Below are 15,461 nucleotides of genomic sequence, written 5' to 3' on the forward strand. Positions count from 1 at the left end.
AGTCAGTGGAGGCTGCTGAGGGGAAAATGGCTCACAATGATGACTGTAACGAAGTAAATGGATTGACAGCAAACACACGGAAACCATGTGTTTGTTGTATTTGATACCGATCCACCAATTCTGCTCCAGCCACTACCAACGAGCCCATCCTCCCCAATTAAGGTGCCATCAACCTCCTGTGGTTACAGTGTGTGTACATGAGGTAAGCAAAAGAGGTAATATAGGACATGGAATACATTACTATACCGGCGTTAACATGATCATCTTAAGGAAGGTCGGTGAGATGTGTGTTGCTGTTTGTTGTCCGACAACTGAAACAGTCGAGTTCTCGACCGTTGGCTGTACCCCATCTCTGCTCACGCTGAGAGACTTTCCAGACGCCATAAAAGACCGACCATATTCTACTTCATAATACGATTAATGTTGCTGCTGCGACTAATAAAACCATCCTACTGCTGTGATTTAAATACAGTAGAATTAGACCTCTTTATTATACAAGACTTCACATATACCATATCCTCGATTCGAGCAATTGACACACAAATAGTGTGTCGGTTGCTTGATGAAGACTGCTATTTGTAGCAGCTGGCTCAGCAAAACGGCTCTATAGCCCATCATACACAGGCTCTATGGCAGGTGTCTCCAACCCTGTTCCTGGAGAGCTACCGCCCTGTAGGTTTTCACTCCAACCATAATCTACCACACCTGATTCTAATAATTAGCTGGGTGATAAAATGAAGCAGATTAATCACAACCGTGGTTGGGAGCGAAAAGGGTAGCACTTCAGGAACGTTGCTCTGTAGGCGCCACACTGCTCTGTAGGCGCCACTACCACGGTACATCTGGCACAGTAGAATTCACATTACCATGATGCTACAGCTGTGATATCACAGCTCAAACCGGCCATAAATTTTCCAAAGTGACATCAATAGGCGCATCATCTGCAGCAAAATTACCAGTTGGTTACATGCCTCATTCATCCCAGTATAGTCTTACCCGGAGTGAGGCCGCGTGAAACAGACCTGGAAATCCTTCATACACTTTGAGCGTTTGCTAAAGCCCGCCTAGAGTGCCAGATGGGTGGGGTTTGCAGTTTGACACTCAATCAATCAAGCACAGATAAAGAATTTTAAATGATTACAAACATTAACAAGAAGACATTACAGGCAATTAAAATACCTTTTATTTATTTTGATATTTTATTGAAGGTGAATTGCATTTTTGCCTGAGTAATGTGAGTTGGTAAAGAATTCCATTCAGTGATGACTCTGTATGAAACTGTATATTTGAGGAGATTTGTCCTTAGCCTGGGAATTATCAGATGCCCTGAACTTGAGTGTCTGTGTTTTTTTAAAACCCAGGTACAGTGCCTTGCGATCATCATTAGTCATTTAGGTCAACATTGGATCATTCAGAGATTCTCACTGAACTTCTGGAGAGAGTTTGCTGCACTGAAAGTAAAGGGGCTGAATAATTTTGCACGCCCAATTTTTCAGTTTTTGATTTGTTAAAAAAGTTTGAAATATCCAATAAATGTCATTCCACTTCATGATTGTGTCCCACTTGTTGTTGATTCTTCACAAAAAACACTACAGAGCAAATGATCTATCCCCCTCACACTCAACTCTGGACCTCAAAAGACAGTTCCACTGCATTTTTTCATTGTTCTTATCTAATCAGGGACTGATTTAGACCTTCTACCTGATGAACTATCAGGTAGAACCGAAAACCAGCCGGCTCCGGACGTGGTAGGGGTGAGAGTTGAATACGTCTTGTCTCACATGTCAGCATCTGCATCAACATCTGGAAATCCAAGTCATTCTCCATAGGATAATGAGGTGTTTTTTTTCTCTTCAGGTAACCCTAAAGGTTATCAGCAGTCATTCATAATAGACCCAGGAGGCTGTGTGCCAAGTAGGGACGGATTGGCCGACTGGCATATCTGGCAGATTCCAGATGGGCTGGACAATTTTTCAGTTGAGCGGGCTGGTCAAAATAAAAAAAAAAATGATATTGTCTATTTGTGCTTTTGTTCTTTTGAATATGTTTTTTTTGTAGCCTCGGTTATACCTTTTTCTCAGTTGAAATAATCTATCAGCTTTCTCTATTGGGCCTTTGCAGTGGGAACAGCCCCCCCCTACTCTGATGGGCTGGCCCAGATAAGTTCAAAGTCAAACCTGCCATCAGTGAGCCAGCCTATATTCCTACTGAAGTTGCCAAAATGACCAGTTAAAAATGAAAAGAAAATATCTATCAGGCACTTATTTGCTACAAAATCCATTAGCTAAATGTAAAGCCTATTGAACTCATTAGAATTCATTACTTTGCACAAGTTTCAAATACAACATGAAAATATTAACATAGGACTCTAGAACTTCATTATCTACAAAGCAGTGTGGCTGGGGCCCGGTGTGGTACAGCAGTAGTGGGCCGGTCTGGCTGAAATACCAGAGCTTCATTTCATTCCCTAGTCCGTGTGTGCGTATGTATTATAGCTGAGGAGATGGCAGTGAGGCAGTGTCGATGGTGCTGCTATCTGTTTGACATTTGAACCGCTGGATGGGCTCTGACAAATGCCAGTGCTGTCACTAGACTCAAGTTTTAATTACACCTGAATGTTAGAGCGTCCCAAAGGGTACCCATATTCCCTTTATAGTGCACTACTTTTGACCAGAGCTTTGGTCAATAGTAGTGCACTTTATAGGGAATATGGTGCCATTTAGAACGCACTTGGGTCTTTCAGGGGGCTTTTTCGCCCATGAAGTTAATTAGCAGGTTTCCAAAGGGCTTGCCTAGCGCTGTGTGTGTGTCTAGAGCTCGATTTCGGCGGCCCTCGCCAGTTGGTGCAACCCACGCGGCTATTCAGTGGTGTTTCGATGGCATTTTAATGGTCTCTGTCTGTATAGACAATGTGAATTAACAAATGAGAGATGGGGAATGGGCCTTAGGGTTGGTGCGAGGGAGTGTAAATTTCAATCCAAGGTCTGGAGCTTAATGTTCAGTCATTGTGTAAATGGTTTTAGTGTGTGTGCCCGGACGGACCGGTGTTGGTTGGAATGGCCGGTATTCATTACGAGGGAGGACAGACTTCTCAAAGTCACCCTGAATGTGATGGTGTGATGTGCTCTCAGCTCAGCATCATACTGTGGCTAGTGTACTACTTAAAATGAAGCAATGTATCGGGCATTATAATGGTTGTCCTATGTCCACCGTCACTTTATCTTGAAGCATTGCCTATTACTATAGTAAACATGCCATGTTTACCAAAAATGTTTAAGAGAAGAACATACATTGAATATTTATGTATGGATAGCGTTGTCCTTTTGATTGTCAATCACCTGGAAAGATAAACATCTAGCTTATTAGAATTGTGGTCGCATGCCCACAATTAGTTTGGGCATGCAGAACCCGTTGTTGTACTTGGCCCAGTATATAGCTCTTTATGTCAATAATGTTTTTGTTATCGATCAGAGGTTACAACTACAATGTGATCAAGTGTATTAATGAAAATGTGTACGCTAATCAAAATAAATGTACATGCTTACCTTGTTATTTCCTCGTTGATCGAAGAGGGTTTTGTTCATTTCCTGATTTGGGTTTTATGGTCAAGACAGAGGGGGCGTTCCAAAGTGCCTGGGTTAATCAGTAGTATGGGTTATAGCTAAAGTTGATCATTTCCGGGGGGAATTCATGTTGGAAGCCTCTTGTCTATTTGTGCTTAAAGCATGGTAAGCACATTTATTGATATGTGTGCTCATTGTAATGGAGGTATGTTGACGAGCTGAAGATTGAAGAATTCCAGACGGTTTAATGTTAATGGTTCATTATAGACACGATTTCTTCCTATTGGTTAATTGCATTCATAATGAAAAGCCTGTGACTTCTTTGTTTCAGGTTACTTCTTCTTGTGTTCTACCTGTGTAGGCCTACTTCAACTTCACTCTGGTCAGGTAAAATGACAGCAAGGTCCTGTGCTGATTAAAGTACCTTCAGCCAGGTTATACTGAGGCATGTACCTCTGTGTTTGCGTTTTTAAAATACTTTTGATAGCCTGCGCTTCAAGGAAGGTGGTAAAACCTCGAACTGCGTAGTGCTTTTCCTCCGCACTTCCATCACATATACTGTTGCTGTTTGAAACCCTATACTTTTAACAGTCATTTCACACATAATTGGCTTCCAAGCACTGTGATGTGTTGTGAATAAAAAACCAGACTGAAGGACAGTCAAAGCATTACTGCAAACGTTCCATAAAGAAATACATTTTGTTTTTAAATTCTTATGTCATTTTCCAATGATCACAATTATACCACAAGTTTACCTGGCTACAAGTGTGCCAACGACATATTACTCCTCCACACTCCTCCACGTGCGTCAAAGAGAAGGTCGAGGACATGTGACAGTTGTCTTATGTCCTCCGTCACTTTACCAAAAGCCTTGCGTATTACCATAAATGACCAGACAATGTTTTGCTAAACTGTTTATGAGAAGCACATTTATTTATTGAATATTCACGTGTATCATATTTTGTTTGTTTGATCACCTGGAAAGAGAAACATGTTGCCTGTTATAGAGTTGATAGGCACTATTTCCGTCTTTTTTTTAAAGTACAAACGCAATGTTTATTAATTGGTCATCTTCTTGGTTCAAGTCTTCCGATATTAAGTGACACGTGCTGAGAAAGTGTCAACAGGAAGACATGTATGTCCAGGACAAGTGGCACTAATGAAGAAAGTCATGGAAGGAGGGAAGAGATACGGAGTGTCAGGGTAAATGTCCGTAGAGAAATAAGGGGAGAGTTTCGACTTATATGCTTGTGAGTAAATGAAACTCCTTTCCTCTAGACAGTCATTTAACTTCAGGGGAGACTTATGTCTTTATTGTACCAATATGGATAGCTCAGTCTCTAAAAACGAAAGAGGGTTTCAATTATAACTGCAAAACCCATGAGTATAAAGTAAGTCTTGAGGCGAGTATGCGTGACACTTCAATTTCAACCATAGACGACAAACGGTTCATATCGAAAGATAATTTGAGGAATGGTTGGAGTATCCCAATGCGTTCCCCTTATACTTCATGACAGGCCATTGAAATGATTCAGTGGTTGATATATTTGAATGAACTCAGAGCCATCCGAGTGGAAGGTGATATTTTTAATTGTTAATATTAAACAAAAGGAGAGATCTATTTCAGAGGGAGACATTTGAGGTGTAAATGAACAAGCCCGTTCTTTTCCAAAAACAATTTGTCAGACTGTTCTCACGTGAAATAATCTCTTGACAATGACTTCCCCAAGAAATGCAAGAAGATACTCTATTTTCATTATAAACTGTGAGTAATCTCAGTAAAACTGCACGAGATAATGATGCTTGAAGATTCACAACTTAATTTATGAATGTGACATAACGTTTTCTATTTGAGTTAACCAAGAAAACTAAAAGCAATTTTAAAGTCTAAAGTCTGGATTTTCTGCTTGTTAGAGCTCAATCACATATACTGTTGCTGTTTGAAACCTTATACTTTAACAGTCATTTCACACATAATTGGCTTCCAAGCACTGTGATGTGTTGTGAATGAAGAACCAGACTGAAGGACAGTCAAAGCATTACTTGCAAACGTTCCATAAAGAAAGAAAAAAAAAACGATCATTTATTCTCATGTCATTTTTCAATGATCACAATTATACCACACGTTTACCTGGCTACAAGTGTGCCAACTACATATTACTTGAAATAAGACCATTGACATTGACTTGAAACAAATACAGGAGTTGGTTTCAAAGTTCACATTCACAATATTTAAACTGAAAATGAGCTGTTTGAAACAAGTATGTATTCTACTGTACACAGAACCAGACTGACAAGTATGCAGTTATACATACGCAAAACCTGATTTCACAATTGGAAAATGTACTGCCAAGTTATGAGTCCTGCTCACTGGCAATCATCCAATCCATAACTAGTAAGTACAAGCATACAGAGTGTGTGTGGGCTCTGAAATGAGCCGGCGTTGTTAAAAACATGAAGCGAAGCCTGAGCTTCAAGTTTGAACCATTTTGAGCTGCAACAGAGAACCATAGACAGCTCATAACGAATTTCTTGCCACAACAAAGTTACATGAATCTAATTGGCAACTGTTTAAGGCTTTGTTGAGAAACATTAACATTGTACAATACCTACTGTGTGGAAAATAAAGGATTATGTGAACATAAATATGCTAAATCTTATGAAAGAGGGTTTACCAGTATTACATTGGAAGAACTCCTGATGCACTGCAGAGTAATTGTTGGCTGCAACATATCACAGCTAGTCTTCATAGCCTCTTGGAATAAAATAATCCTTTGCAATTAAAATGATTGCAAAGGAAACGGCAAATGGTCCTTTGTTTTGGAATGGGGATACATTCTTGGCTTTAAAAGCTTAGATGATCCATACCGTGAACGGTATAGGTCAGGTAGTCCAGTCCTTAGCTAATGTATCTATCTGTCTATCTCAACATTGGTTCCCTTAGAATATGCAGGTAGAAGCTGTATGCATTCAGTCCAAGTTATCGTTATCAAATATATCATTATATTTGGTAAATCAGTGGTTGTAGTTGAAGTCGTATGTGCTCGTGTGGAATTGGCCGAAAGTTCTGAATGTATCTGTGACATTTGTAGAAAGTCCTGAACGGTAAATCTAATGGCTGGTTCATCAAATCTAGACCGGCAAGAAGTAGGATTACAATACATTTCCGTACTGTACATTCAATTCAACATGTCTCCCCCTGAGGGAGTCCAAGTCTCCTGATCTGCGTGGGTTGGAATCACTGCATAACAGAACAGAAATATGAAAATAATTTAACATTTTCACAGGATGAACTAAGAAAACGATCAACTAAGAAAGATAATTGCACAGTAATCTCATACAAAAGTGCTTCTGGATCTGGAAGAGGGTGACATCATGAAAAACATGAAAAAAATATAAACAAAATTGACATTGGTTAAAATTCTTTACAAAATGCTATTTTTTTCGGGTAACAAAGTTGTGAAAATATTCCTATCGTCCTCATAAAAATGCCACATTGAACGAGGCAAGTATATTATACCACATGGGGTACTGTAGCTAGATCAGTATTTCTCAACCTCTGGTCTAAGGGCTAGGAACAGTCCCTGGGATGTTGCCGACCGGTCCCTAAGATGTTTAATAATTGAAACAAATTTTTTAGTCAGTTCTCATGTTAGTCCCTATTAATATAAGCTGCCTTCCAAGAAGGTAAGAACCATAGCTTGCTGGCCCCATGGTATGAATAAGGTTGAGAAACACTGCTGTAGATTGTGTTTGTTGTATATTATACAGTGGTGACCGACAGGAAGGCGTTATGTACTTTGGCCCTGGGGTCATCAGGGGCCTTGGCCCCGTGAGTCATCAGTTCCTGAATGGTCATCCAGTTGTCCAGGATCTTCTTGTTGCGCTTCTTCATCATCTTCCTGTGGCTCAGTTCGATGATGCTGACCTCCTTGCGTCCTTCGCTGCTGCTCTGAGGACTCTCCCTCAGGCTTTCCAGCCTGCTCCGCTGCATGAACTCTCGTCTCCTCCGCTGTTCTTTAGCCCTGACCAGATGCTGCTTCCTCTCCTCTTTACTCCAGTACCGCCCCATCTTCATCTCGGACATAGCGTCGTCGTCCGTGGTCATCCCACCGCTGCGCTCCTCCTTGATCTTGAGGGCGCGTTCCCGCAGGATCTTGTCCCTGATGGGTCTCTTTGTGATGTAGCGCGTGCCATCGGAACGGATCTTGACCTTCCACTCCATCTTGGGCTCGCTGGCGGGGATCAACTGGGGCTCCTTGACCACGCTGAGCAGGCTGAGCTGGCTCTGAGCGTACTCCACGGCCGAGCGCTGCTGGATAAGCTGCATGTAGCTCTGGTAGTGTGCCGGTATGTTGGTGTTGGGCTGCCTATGCTGGGAGCTACGGGACGGGGAGAGGTAAGGGATCTGGGAAGCCCTAGGAGGATGCTGAGGCTTCACCTTCCCATTCCCGCTCCTTTCATCGTCTGCCGGGGCAGTCTGGTCCGACTCGTAGCGGTTGGGGCTGTGGTCGGGGCTACTGTCCTTGCCTGGGATGGGGGTTCGGTGGAGCGACCGTTGTGTTGGGCTGGGGCTAGGACTGGGGCTGGCTGTGGCATGAAGGCTTGCCAGGCTGCTGCGGAGGTTCCTCTGGTTGGTGATGGTGACCATCCTCCTCTGGAGGGAGTGCTCGGGGGATCGGTCCATGGCCAGCGGCGTGCTGCGCGAGCTCTCTGCCGTGTTGTAGGCGCTCGAGCTGTCCTTGTCTGACTTCTCCGGTTTCTCTTGGCGCTTGTTGATGTCAGCCAGCTTGCCCCTGCTGGGCGAGTCCCTGCTGCCTCGGAGGAAGCTTTGGTCCTTGGGCACGGGGTGGCTGGTTATGGTTGACACCTGCTGCACCTGGTCTCTCTGGGTCCCCCCCGGTCCCTTGCGGAGCTTGTGGGCCTGCATGATGTTCTGGCACTCAAGCTCAATGCTGCAGAGCTCCTCGTTGAGCATGCGGAGCTCATGCTGCATGCCGCCAGCCGGCTCTCCCAGACTACATTCGATGGTGCTGTGTCTGCTGTAGAACAGGTCGTACTCCCCGCTGTTACGGATCTGGCACTTCAGCTCCAGGAGCTGCTGGAAGCGGTCACCCTCCTCCAACTCCTCTTCCTCCTCTTCTTCGTCCAGACGATGATGCCCAGTGTCCTGTCTATCCCTCAGGCACTGGGACAGTCGTCTCTGGATGTGGGTTAGAATGGCATTGTGATCAGACATCCCCAGCTCACTGTCCTTGTCCTGAGTTAGGGAGGAACAGGTGGCAGTGATGTCATCCTCTTGTGTTCCTCTGGGCTGAAAGAAAATATATCAAGTTTTTCAGTAAAAAAAAGCTAAAAGACGGTCTACATCAGGGCTATTCAACTCTTACCCTATGGCCTACGAGGTCCGAAGCCTGCTGGTTTTCTGTTCTACCTGATAATTAATTGCACACACCTGGTGTGCCAGGTCTAAATTGGTCCTTGATTAGATTTAAAAAGCAGTGAAACTGACTTCGAGGTCCAGAGTTGACTGCAGGAAAACTATCTGTCAACAGTGTGATCAAATTAACACACTACTGTATCTGTAAACAAATATCTGTAAAAAAACAAAACAACTTGAAGTGAAGGTCTCTTGTGTACAACTTTGTGGAAACTGGGAATTTTAGAACAAAGGAAATGATATTCACAACTATTTGAAATTTCTGAAATTTCTAAAGACCGAAATAGTTTTGAAAAAGTCAGTGCTTTGGGTTCTCCACTGGGATTCCCTCCATTCTTGTGGAGTTCTGTACCACTACTCTGCCACGCTGGGAATTGTCGTTTCTTCCCCATGCTTTGCAGTCTTTTGAACTTCCCTATCTACCCATTTACATATTTGCTAATCTAAAAAAACACCTAAGATTTTAAATTGTGGTCCCCAATCTTTGGGGTTCAAAATGCTCCTCACCCTCTTCCATATTAATAAAGCTTTCAAACTATATTATTAGATATTGCCATCAGATTTGAAAGAACCTCAATACACAGTTTGGTATAATCTCATCTGTTCCACCTAACGTTACAGATTATTTCAAGCTACAACAGCCTTTCTCTTAAAACCAGTAATGACTGTCATTCAGTCAAGTCTTTACATAGTCATGTAGTAGCATTATGCCTTAAGTATACACTCTGAGATTGTTGGTTTCCATGGTCTACTCTTTGGTTTGACCCTAGGGTTGTGGGACCGTACTTGTTCCTCAGGTAAAAGCTCTGTGTACAAAATGGGAGAATAAACACTTTGGTCTGTCCCTGTGTCACCTGCTCCTGTTCTTCCTGTAGTGCCTCCAGCTCCATCTCTTCTCTCTGCTGCTCCTCCAACATCTCCATCTTCAACTGCTCCAGGAACTCACTGTGTTCATCATCCAACCACGCCTCCTCTAGCTAGAGATAGAAAGGGAGAGATGGGAGGGGGGGGCAAGGGAGAGTGAAATAAAGACGGAGAGAAAAGAGAGAGAAGGATTAAAACCAGAATATGAGAAGCCCTGGCTTACACCAACTGGCCAGTCGAGATCCACAATAAGACACACGTCATGGAGTTTTTGTGTTGCAATAGCTGAAAGCATTATAAAACTGTTGATAGATCATTAACAATGTCCCCATCGGCCTCCCGGGTGGCGCAGTGGTTAAGGGCGCTGTATTGCAGCGCCAGCTGTGCCATCAGAGACTCTGGGTTCGCGCCCAGGCTCTGTCGTAACCGGCCGCGACCGGGAGGTCTGTGGGGCGATGCAGTGTCGTCTGGGTTAGGGAGGCCTTGTCTCATCGCGCACCAGCGACTGTTGTGGGACGGGCGCAGTGCGCGCTAACCAAGGTTGCCAGGTACACGGTGTTTCCTCCGGCACATTGGTGCGGCTGGCTTTTGGGTTGGATGTGCGCTGTGTTAAGAAGCAGTGCGGCTGGTTGGGTTGTGTATCGGAGGACGCATGACTTTCAACATTCGCCTCTCCCGAGCCCGTATGGGAGTTGTAGCGATGAGACAAGATAGTAGCTACTACAACAATTGGATACCACGAAATTGGGGTAAAAAAATAATAATAAACAATTTTTTAAAACAATGTCCCCATCAAATATCCCTGCCTGACCACACATATATTGACTTCCATTTAGATGAAGTCAATATATTTCAATGAACAGAGGATCTTGACCTCTGATCTGGTTCCTCAATGTCATTCATCATCACTTTGTTTGCTTGACTCAAACCAAATGGGATCCATATCACAGCCAAGACTTTAGATGTATTATGAGAGGCATATTTAATTACCAAAAGGGGAAGGTAGAGAGTCCATTATGGCTCATTGCTCATCTGTCGTACTCAGTGGCTCATACATAAATACTCATAAGGGCTGTTATGGTGACCGAATTATCGCCACACCGGCAGTCACGAGCTATGTGACCGTTGAGTCACGGTAACTAGGCTTTTCCAGAACTGCGCTCTGATGCCGCTGATGGTCATTAGTAGCCTATCAAACTTGCTAACGGCCAGTCGCTAATGGCCTGATACTCAGTGCTCCATTGTCCCTCTAATCATTCTGACATCCCCAGGTGGTGAAGGTAGGCAACATTACCTCCTCCACACTGATCCTCAACATGAAGGCCCCACAAGGGTGCGTCCTCAGTCCCCTCCTGTACTCTCTGTATACCTCACACAGTTCCAACTCCATCATCAAGTTCTCTGATGACACGATAGTGGTAGGCGTGATTACCAACAACAACGAGATGGTTACAAAGAGGAGGTAGGCACTGGAGACGGTAAAAACGTTCAAGTTCCTCGGCGTACACATCTCCAAGGAGCTGAAATGGGCAAACGACACAGACAACATGGTGAAGAAGTAACGACAGCAACTCTTCAACCTCAGGAGGCTGAAGAAATTAGGCCTGTCTCTGAGGACCTCACAGTGCTCTACAGGAGCGCCATCGAGAACACACTGTCAGGCTGAATCAAAGCCTGGTGCGGCAACTCTACCACCGCTGACCGCAAGGCTCTACAGAGGGTGGTACGCTCGGCCGAACGCACCATTGGGAGCACACTGCCTGCCCTCCAGGATACATACAGCACCAGGTGTCGCAGGAAGGCCAAGACGATCATCAAGGACCTCAACCCCATTTTGTTACTTTACAGCCTTATTCTAAAATGGATTCAATTGCTATTTTCCCTCATCAATCTACACACAATATCCCATAATGTCAAAGCAAAAACAGATTTCTTTAAATTTTGGAGCTGGTTTTCATCAAGGATCCTTCTGTTCTTTGCTCCATTCATCTTTCATATTTTCTGGAATTTTCCAAGCTGTTTAAAGGTGCAGTCAACTTAGTGTATGTAAACTTCTGACCCACTGGAATTGTGATTCACTGTATCATGACTTTAGAAGCTTCTGATAGGCTAATTGACATTATTTGAATCAATTGGAGGTGTACCTGTGGATGTATTTCAAGTCCTACCTTCAAACTCAGTGCCTCTTTGCTTGCCATTATGGGAAAATCAAAAGAAATCAGCCAAGACCTCAGAAAAAAATTGTAGACCTCCACAAGTCTGGTTCATCCTTGGGAGCAATTTCCAAAAGCCTGAAGGTACCACGTTCATCAGTACAAACAATAGTTGGCAAGTATAAACACCACGGGACTATGCAGCCGTCATACCGCTCAGGAAGGAGATGTATTCTGTCTCCTAGAGATGAACGTACTTTGGTGTGAAAAGTGCAAATCAATCCCAGAACAACAGCAAATGACCTTGGGAAGATGCTAGAGGAAACAGGTACAAAAGTATATATAGCCACAGTAAAAAGAGTCCTTTATCGACATAACCTGAAAGGCTGCTCAGCAAGGAAGAAGCCACTGCTCTAAAACTGCCATAAAAAGCCAGAATATGGTTTGCAACTGCACATGGGGAAAAAGATTGTACTTTTTGGAGAAATGTCCTCTGGTCTGATGAAACAAAAATATAACTTTTTGGCCATACTGACCATTGTTATGTTTGGAGGAAAAAGGGGGAGGCTTGCAAGCTGAAGAACACCATCCCAACCGTGAAGCACGGGGGTAGCAGCATCATGTTGTGGGGGTGCTTTGTTGCAGGAGGGACTGGTGCACTTCACAAAAATAGATGGCATCATGAGGTATGAAAATTATGGGGATATATTGAAGCAACATCTCAAGACATCAGTCAGGAAGTTAAAGCTTGGTCGCAAATTGGTCTTTCAAATGGACAATGACACCAAGCATACTTCCAAAGTTGAGGCAAAATGGCTTAAGGACAACAAATTCATAGTATTAGAGTGGCCATCACAAAGCCCTGACCTCAAGCCTACAGAAAATGTTTGGGCAGAACTGAAAAAATGTGTGCGAGCAAGGAGGCCTACAAACCTGACTCAGTTACACCAGCTCTGTCAGGAGGAATGGGCCAAAATTCACCCAACTTATTATGGGAAGCTTGTGGAAGGCTACCCGAAATGTTTGACCCAAGTTAAACAATTTAAAAGCAATGGTACCAAATACTAATTGAGCATATGTAAACTTCTGACCCACTGGGAATGATGAAAGAAATAAAAGCTTAAATAAATCATTCGCTCTACTATTATTCTGACATTTCACATTCTTAAAATTAAGTGGTGATCCTAACTGACCCAAGACAGGGAGTTTTTACTCTGATTAAATGTCAGAAATTGTGAAAAATGGAGTTTAAATGTATTTGGCTAAGGTGTATGTAATCTTCTGACTTCAACTGCATATATACAGTGGGGCAAAAATGTATTTAGTCAGCCAACAATTGTGCAAGTTCTCCCACCTAAAAAGATGAGAGAGGCCTGTAATTTTCATCATAGGTACACTTCAACTATGACAGTCAAATTGAGAAAAACAAATCCAGAAAATCACATTGTAGGAAAAATATTTTGAACTGTCATCCAATTTAGAATTCCAACTCGGGAACTCGTGTCTGACCTGATGATCACTGACGTCACGATTTGACCTTGTATTTTTCAGACATCCCAGTTGTCTTGAAATCACCATAAAACTCATCATACCCTTCGCCAGCTCATATCTGTTGTGAAGCTGGATTCAGTGATTTTGTCTGCATTAAAACCAAATATTGATCCCGGTACGATGTGACTGCAGAGATGAGGTGCGCATGCCCGACCACGCCTTGAGAAGCTCTGACGCGACACACATCAAGCGCACCCATCTCATTAGTGTTGGTTAGAGAAGATACATTGTGTTAGACTAATTTGCAATGACTGCCATAGGCCCAAATGAAAAGATAGACATTGGCTGTTAATTACATTCTCATTTTCTTTCACATGGTTTGGGTTTTCAGATATCAAAATGAGCTTGTGGGACAAAAAAGTTTGGGAAACCCTGTAATACAGCCTGGTACCGGTATCTTAAATGAGAGCGAAATAGGCGAAACATGAATATTTTTACTAGCTGGCTAGATACACGAGGTAAGAAAACAACATTAGATGTAACATCTAATTAGGGTCCCCTGGAAACATTGACCAACACTTTGGTTCCTACCCTGTCAATATTTTCCACCCTGGCTTTTTCATTCATTGTCATAAACATTCAAGGTGCTGCCCACTATATTACAACTATAGAATTAGAATAGTCCCGTGTAGCTCAGTTGGTAGAGCATTGCACTTGCAATGCCAGGGTTGTGGATTTGCAATGCCAGTGTTGTGGATCTGCCACAGGGGGACCAGTATGAAAAAAAAGTATGTATATATTCACTACTATAAGTCACTCTGGATAAGAGTGTCTGCTAAATTTTCCAAAATGTAAATAATAATTATATTTCCATGATTGCAACAGTTCACCAATGAACTAGACCTCAATGTTTTGCCCATATCATGCAGCCCTGCGTGGCACAGTGTGGAAATGATGACAAAATTCCCGTAACTACAGAAATGGTATGAAATGATGACAATCATTTTTGTTTGAAGTTCGATTGAACAGTGTAAAACAGTCAGAATGTAGAAAGCCCTGTTGAAATCACTTATTTATGTGTTGCCACCCTAGGGTCATGAACTACTCATAGAGCATACATACTGTATAATTTTTAATTAATCACAAACATAACATACCATCAAATATTTTCCCCCTTCTGATGACCAGGTGGCGAATCGCATCTCTGCATGTCTGGCAGACATATCAGTGTGGATGACGGATCACCACCTCAAGCTGAACTTCGGCAAGACGGAGCTGCTCTTCCTCCCGGGGAAGGACTGCCCGTTCCATGATCTCGCCATCACGGTTGACAACTCCATTGTGTCCTCCTCCCAGAGCGCTAAGAACCTTGGCGTGATCCTGGACAACAAACTGTCGTTCTCAACTAATATCAAGGCGGTGGCCCGTTCCTGTAGGTTCATGCTCTACAACATCCGCAGAGTACGACCCTGCCTCACACAGGAAGCGGCGCAGGTCCTAATCCAGGCACTTGTCATCTCCCGTCTGGATTACTGCAACTCGCTGTTGGCTGGGCTCCCTGCCTGTGCCATTAAACCCCTACAACTCATCCAGAACGCCGCAGCCCGTCTAGTGTTCAACCTTCCCAAGTTCTCTCACGTCACCCCGCTCCTCCGCTCTCTCCACTGGCTTCCAGTTGAAGCTCGCATCCGCTACAAGACCATGGTGCTTGCCTACGGAGCTGTGAGGGGAACGGCACCTCAGTACCTCCAGGCTCTGATCAGGCCCTACACCCAAATAAGGGCACTGCGTTCATCCACCTCTGGCCTGCTCGCCTCCCTACCACTGAGGAAGTACAGTTCCCGCTCAGCTCAGTCAAAACTGTTCGCTGCTCTGGCTCCCCAATGGTGGAACAAACTCCCTCACGACGCCAGGACAGCGGAGTCAATCACCACCTTCCGGAGACACCTG

At 43.6% G+C, this 15,461-nt stretch overlaps 1 protein-coding gene across 2 annotated transcripts in view; it reads right to left on the bottom strand.

Moving 5' to 3' along the window:
- Positions 1-5,620: 5,620 nt before the first annotated feature.
- Positions 5,621-15,461, bottom strand: part of LOC123993182 (PDZ domain-containing RING finger protein 4-like) — a 218,824-nt gene continuing 208,983 nt past the window's right edge. For both annotated transcript variants that reach the window (XM_046295058.1, XM_046295065.1), the window contains 2 exons: positions 9,858-9,980; positions 5,621-8,877 (listed from right to left, as the gene is read on the bottom strand). In XM_046295058.1, the coding sequence (XP_046151014.1) occupies positions 7,327-8,877; positions 9,858-9,980 (1,674 nt within the window). In that variant the 3' untranslated portion in view covers positions 5,621-7,326. The remainder of the gene's footprint in view (positions 8,878-9,857; positions 9,981-15,461) is intronic.

The sequence above is a fragment of the Oncorhynchus gorbuscha genome, linkage group LG02 (assembly GCF_021184085.1).
Source record: "Oncorhynchus gorbuscha isolate QuinsamMale2020 ecotype Even-year linkage group LG02, OgorEven_v1.0, whole genome shotgun sequence".
NCBI lineage: Eukaryota > Metazoa > Chordata > Actinopteri > Salmoniformes > Salmonidae > Oncorhynchus > Oncorhynchus gorbuscha.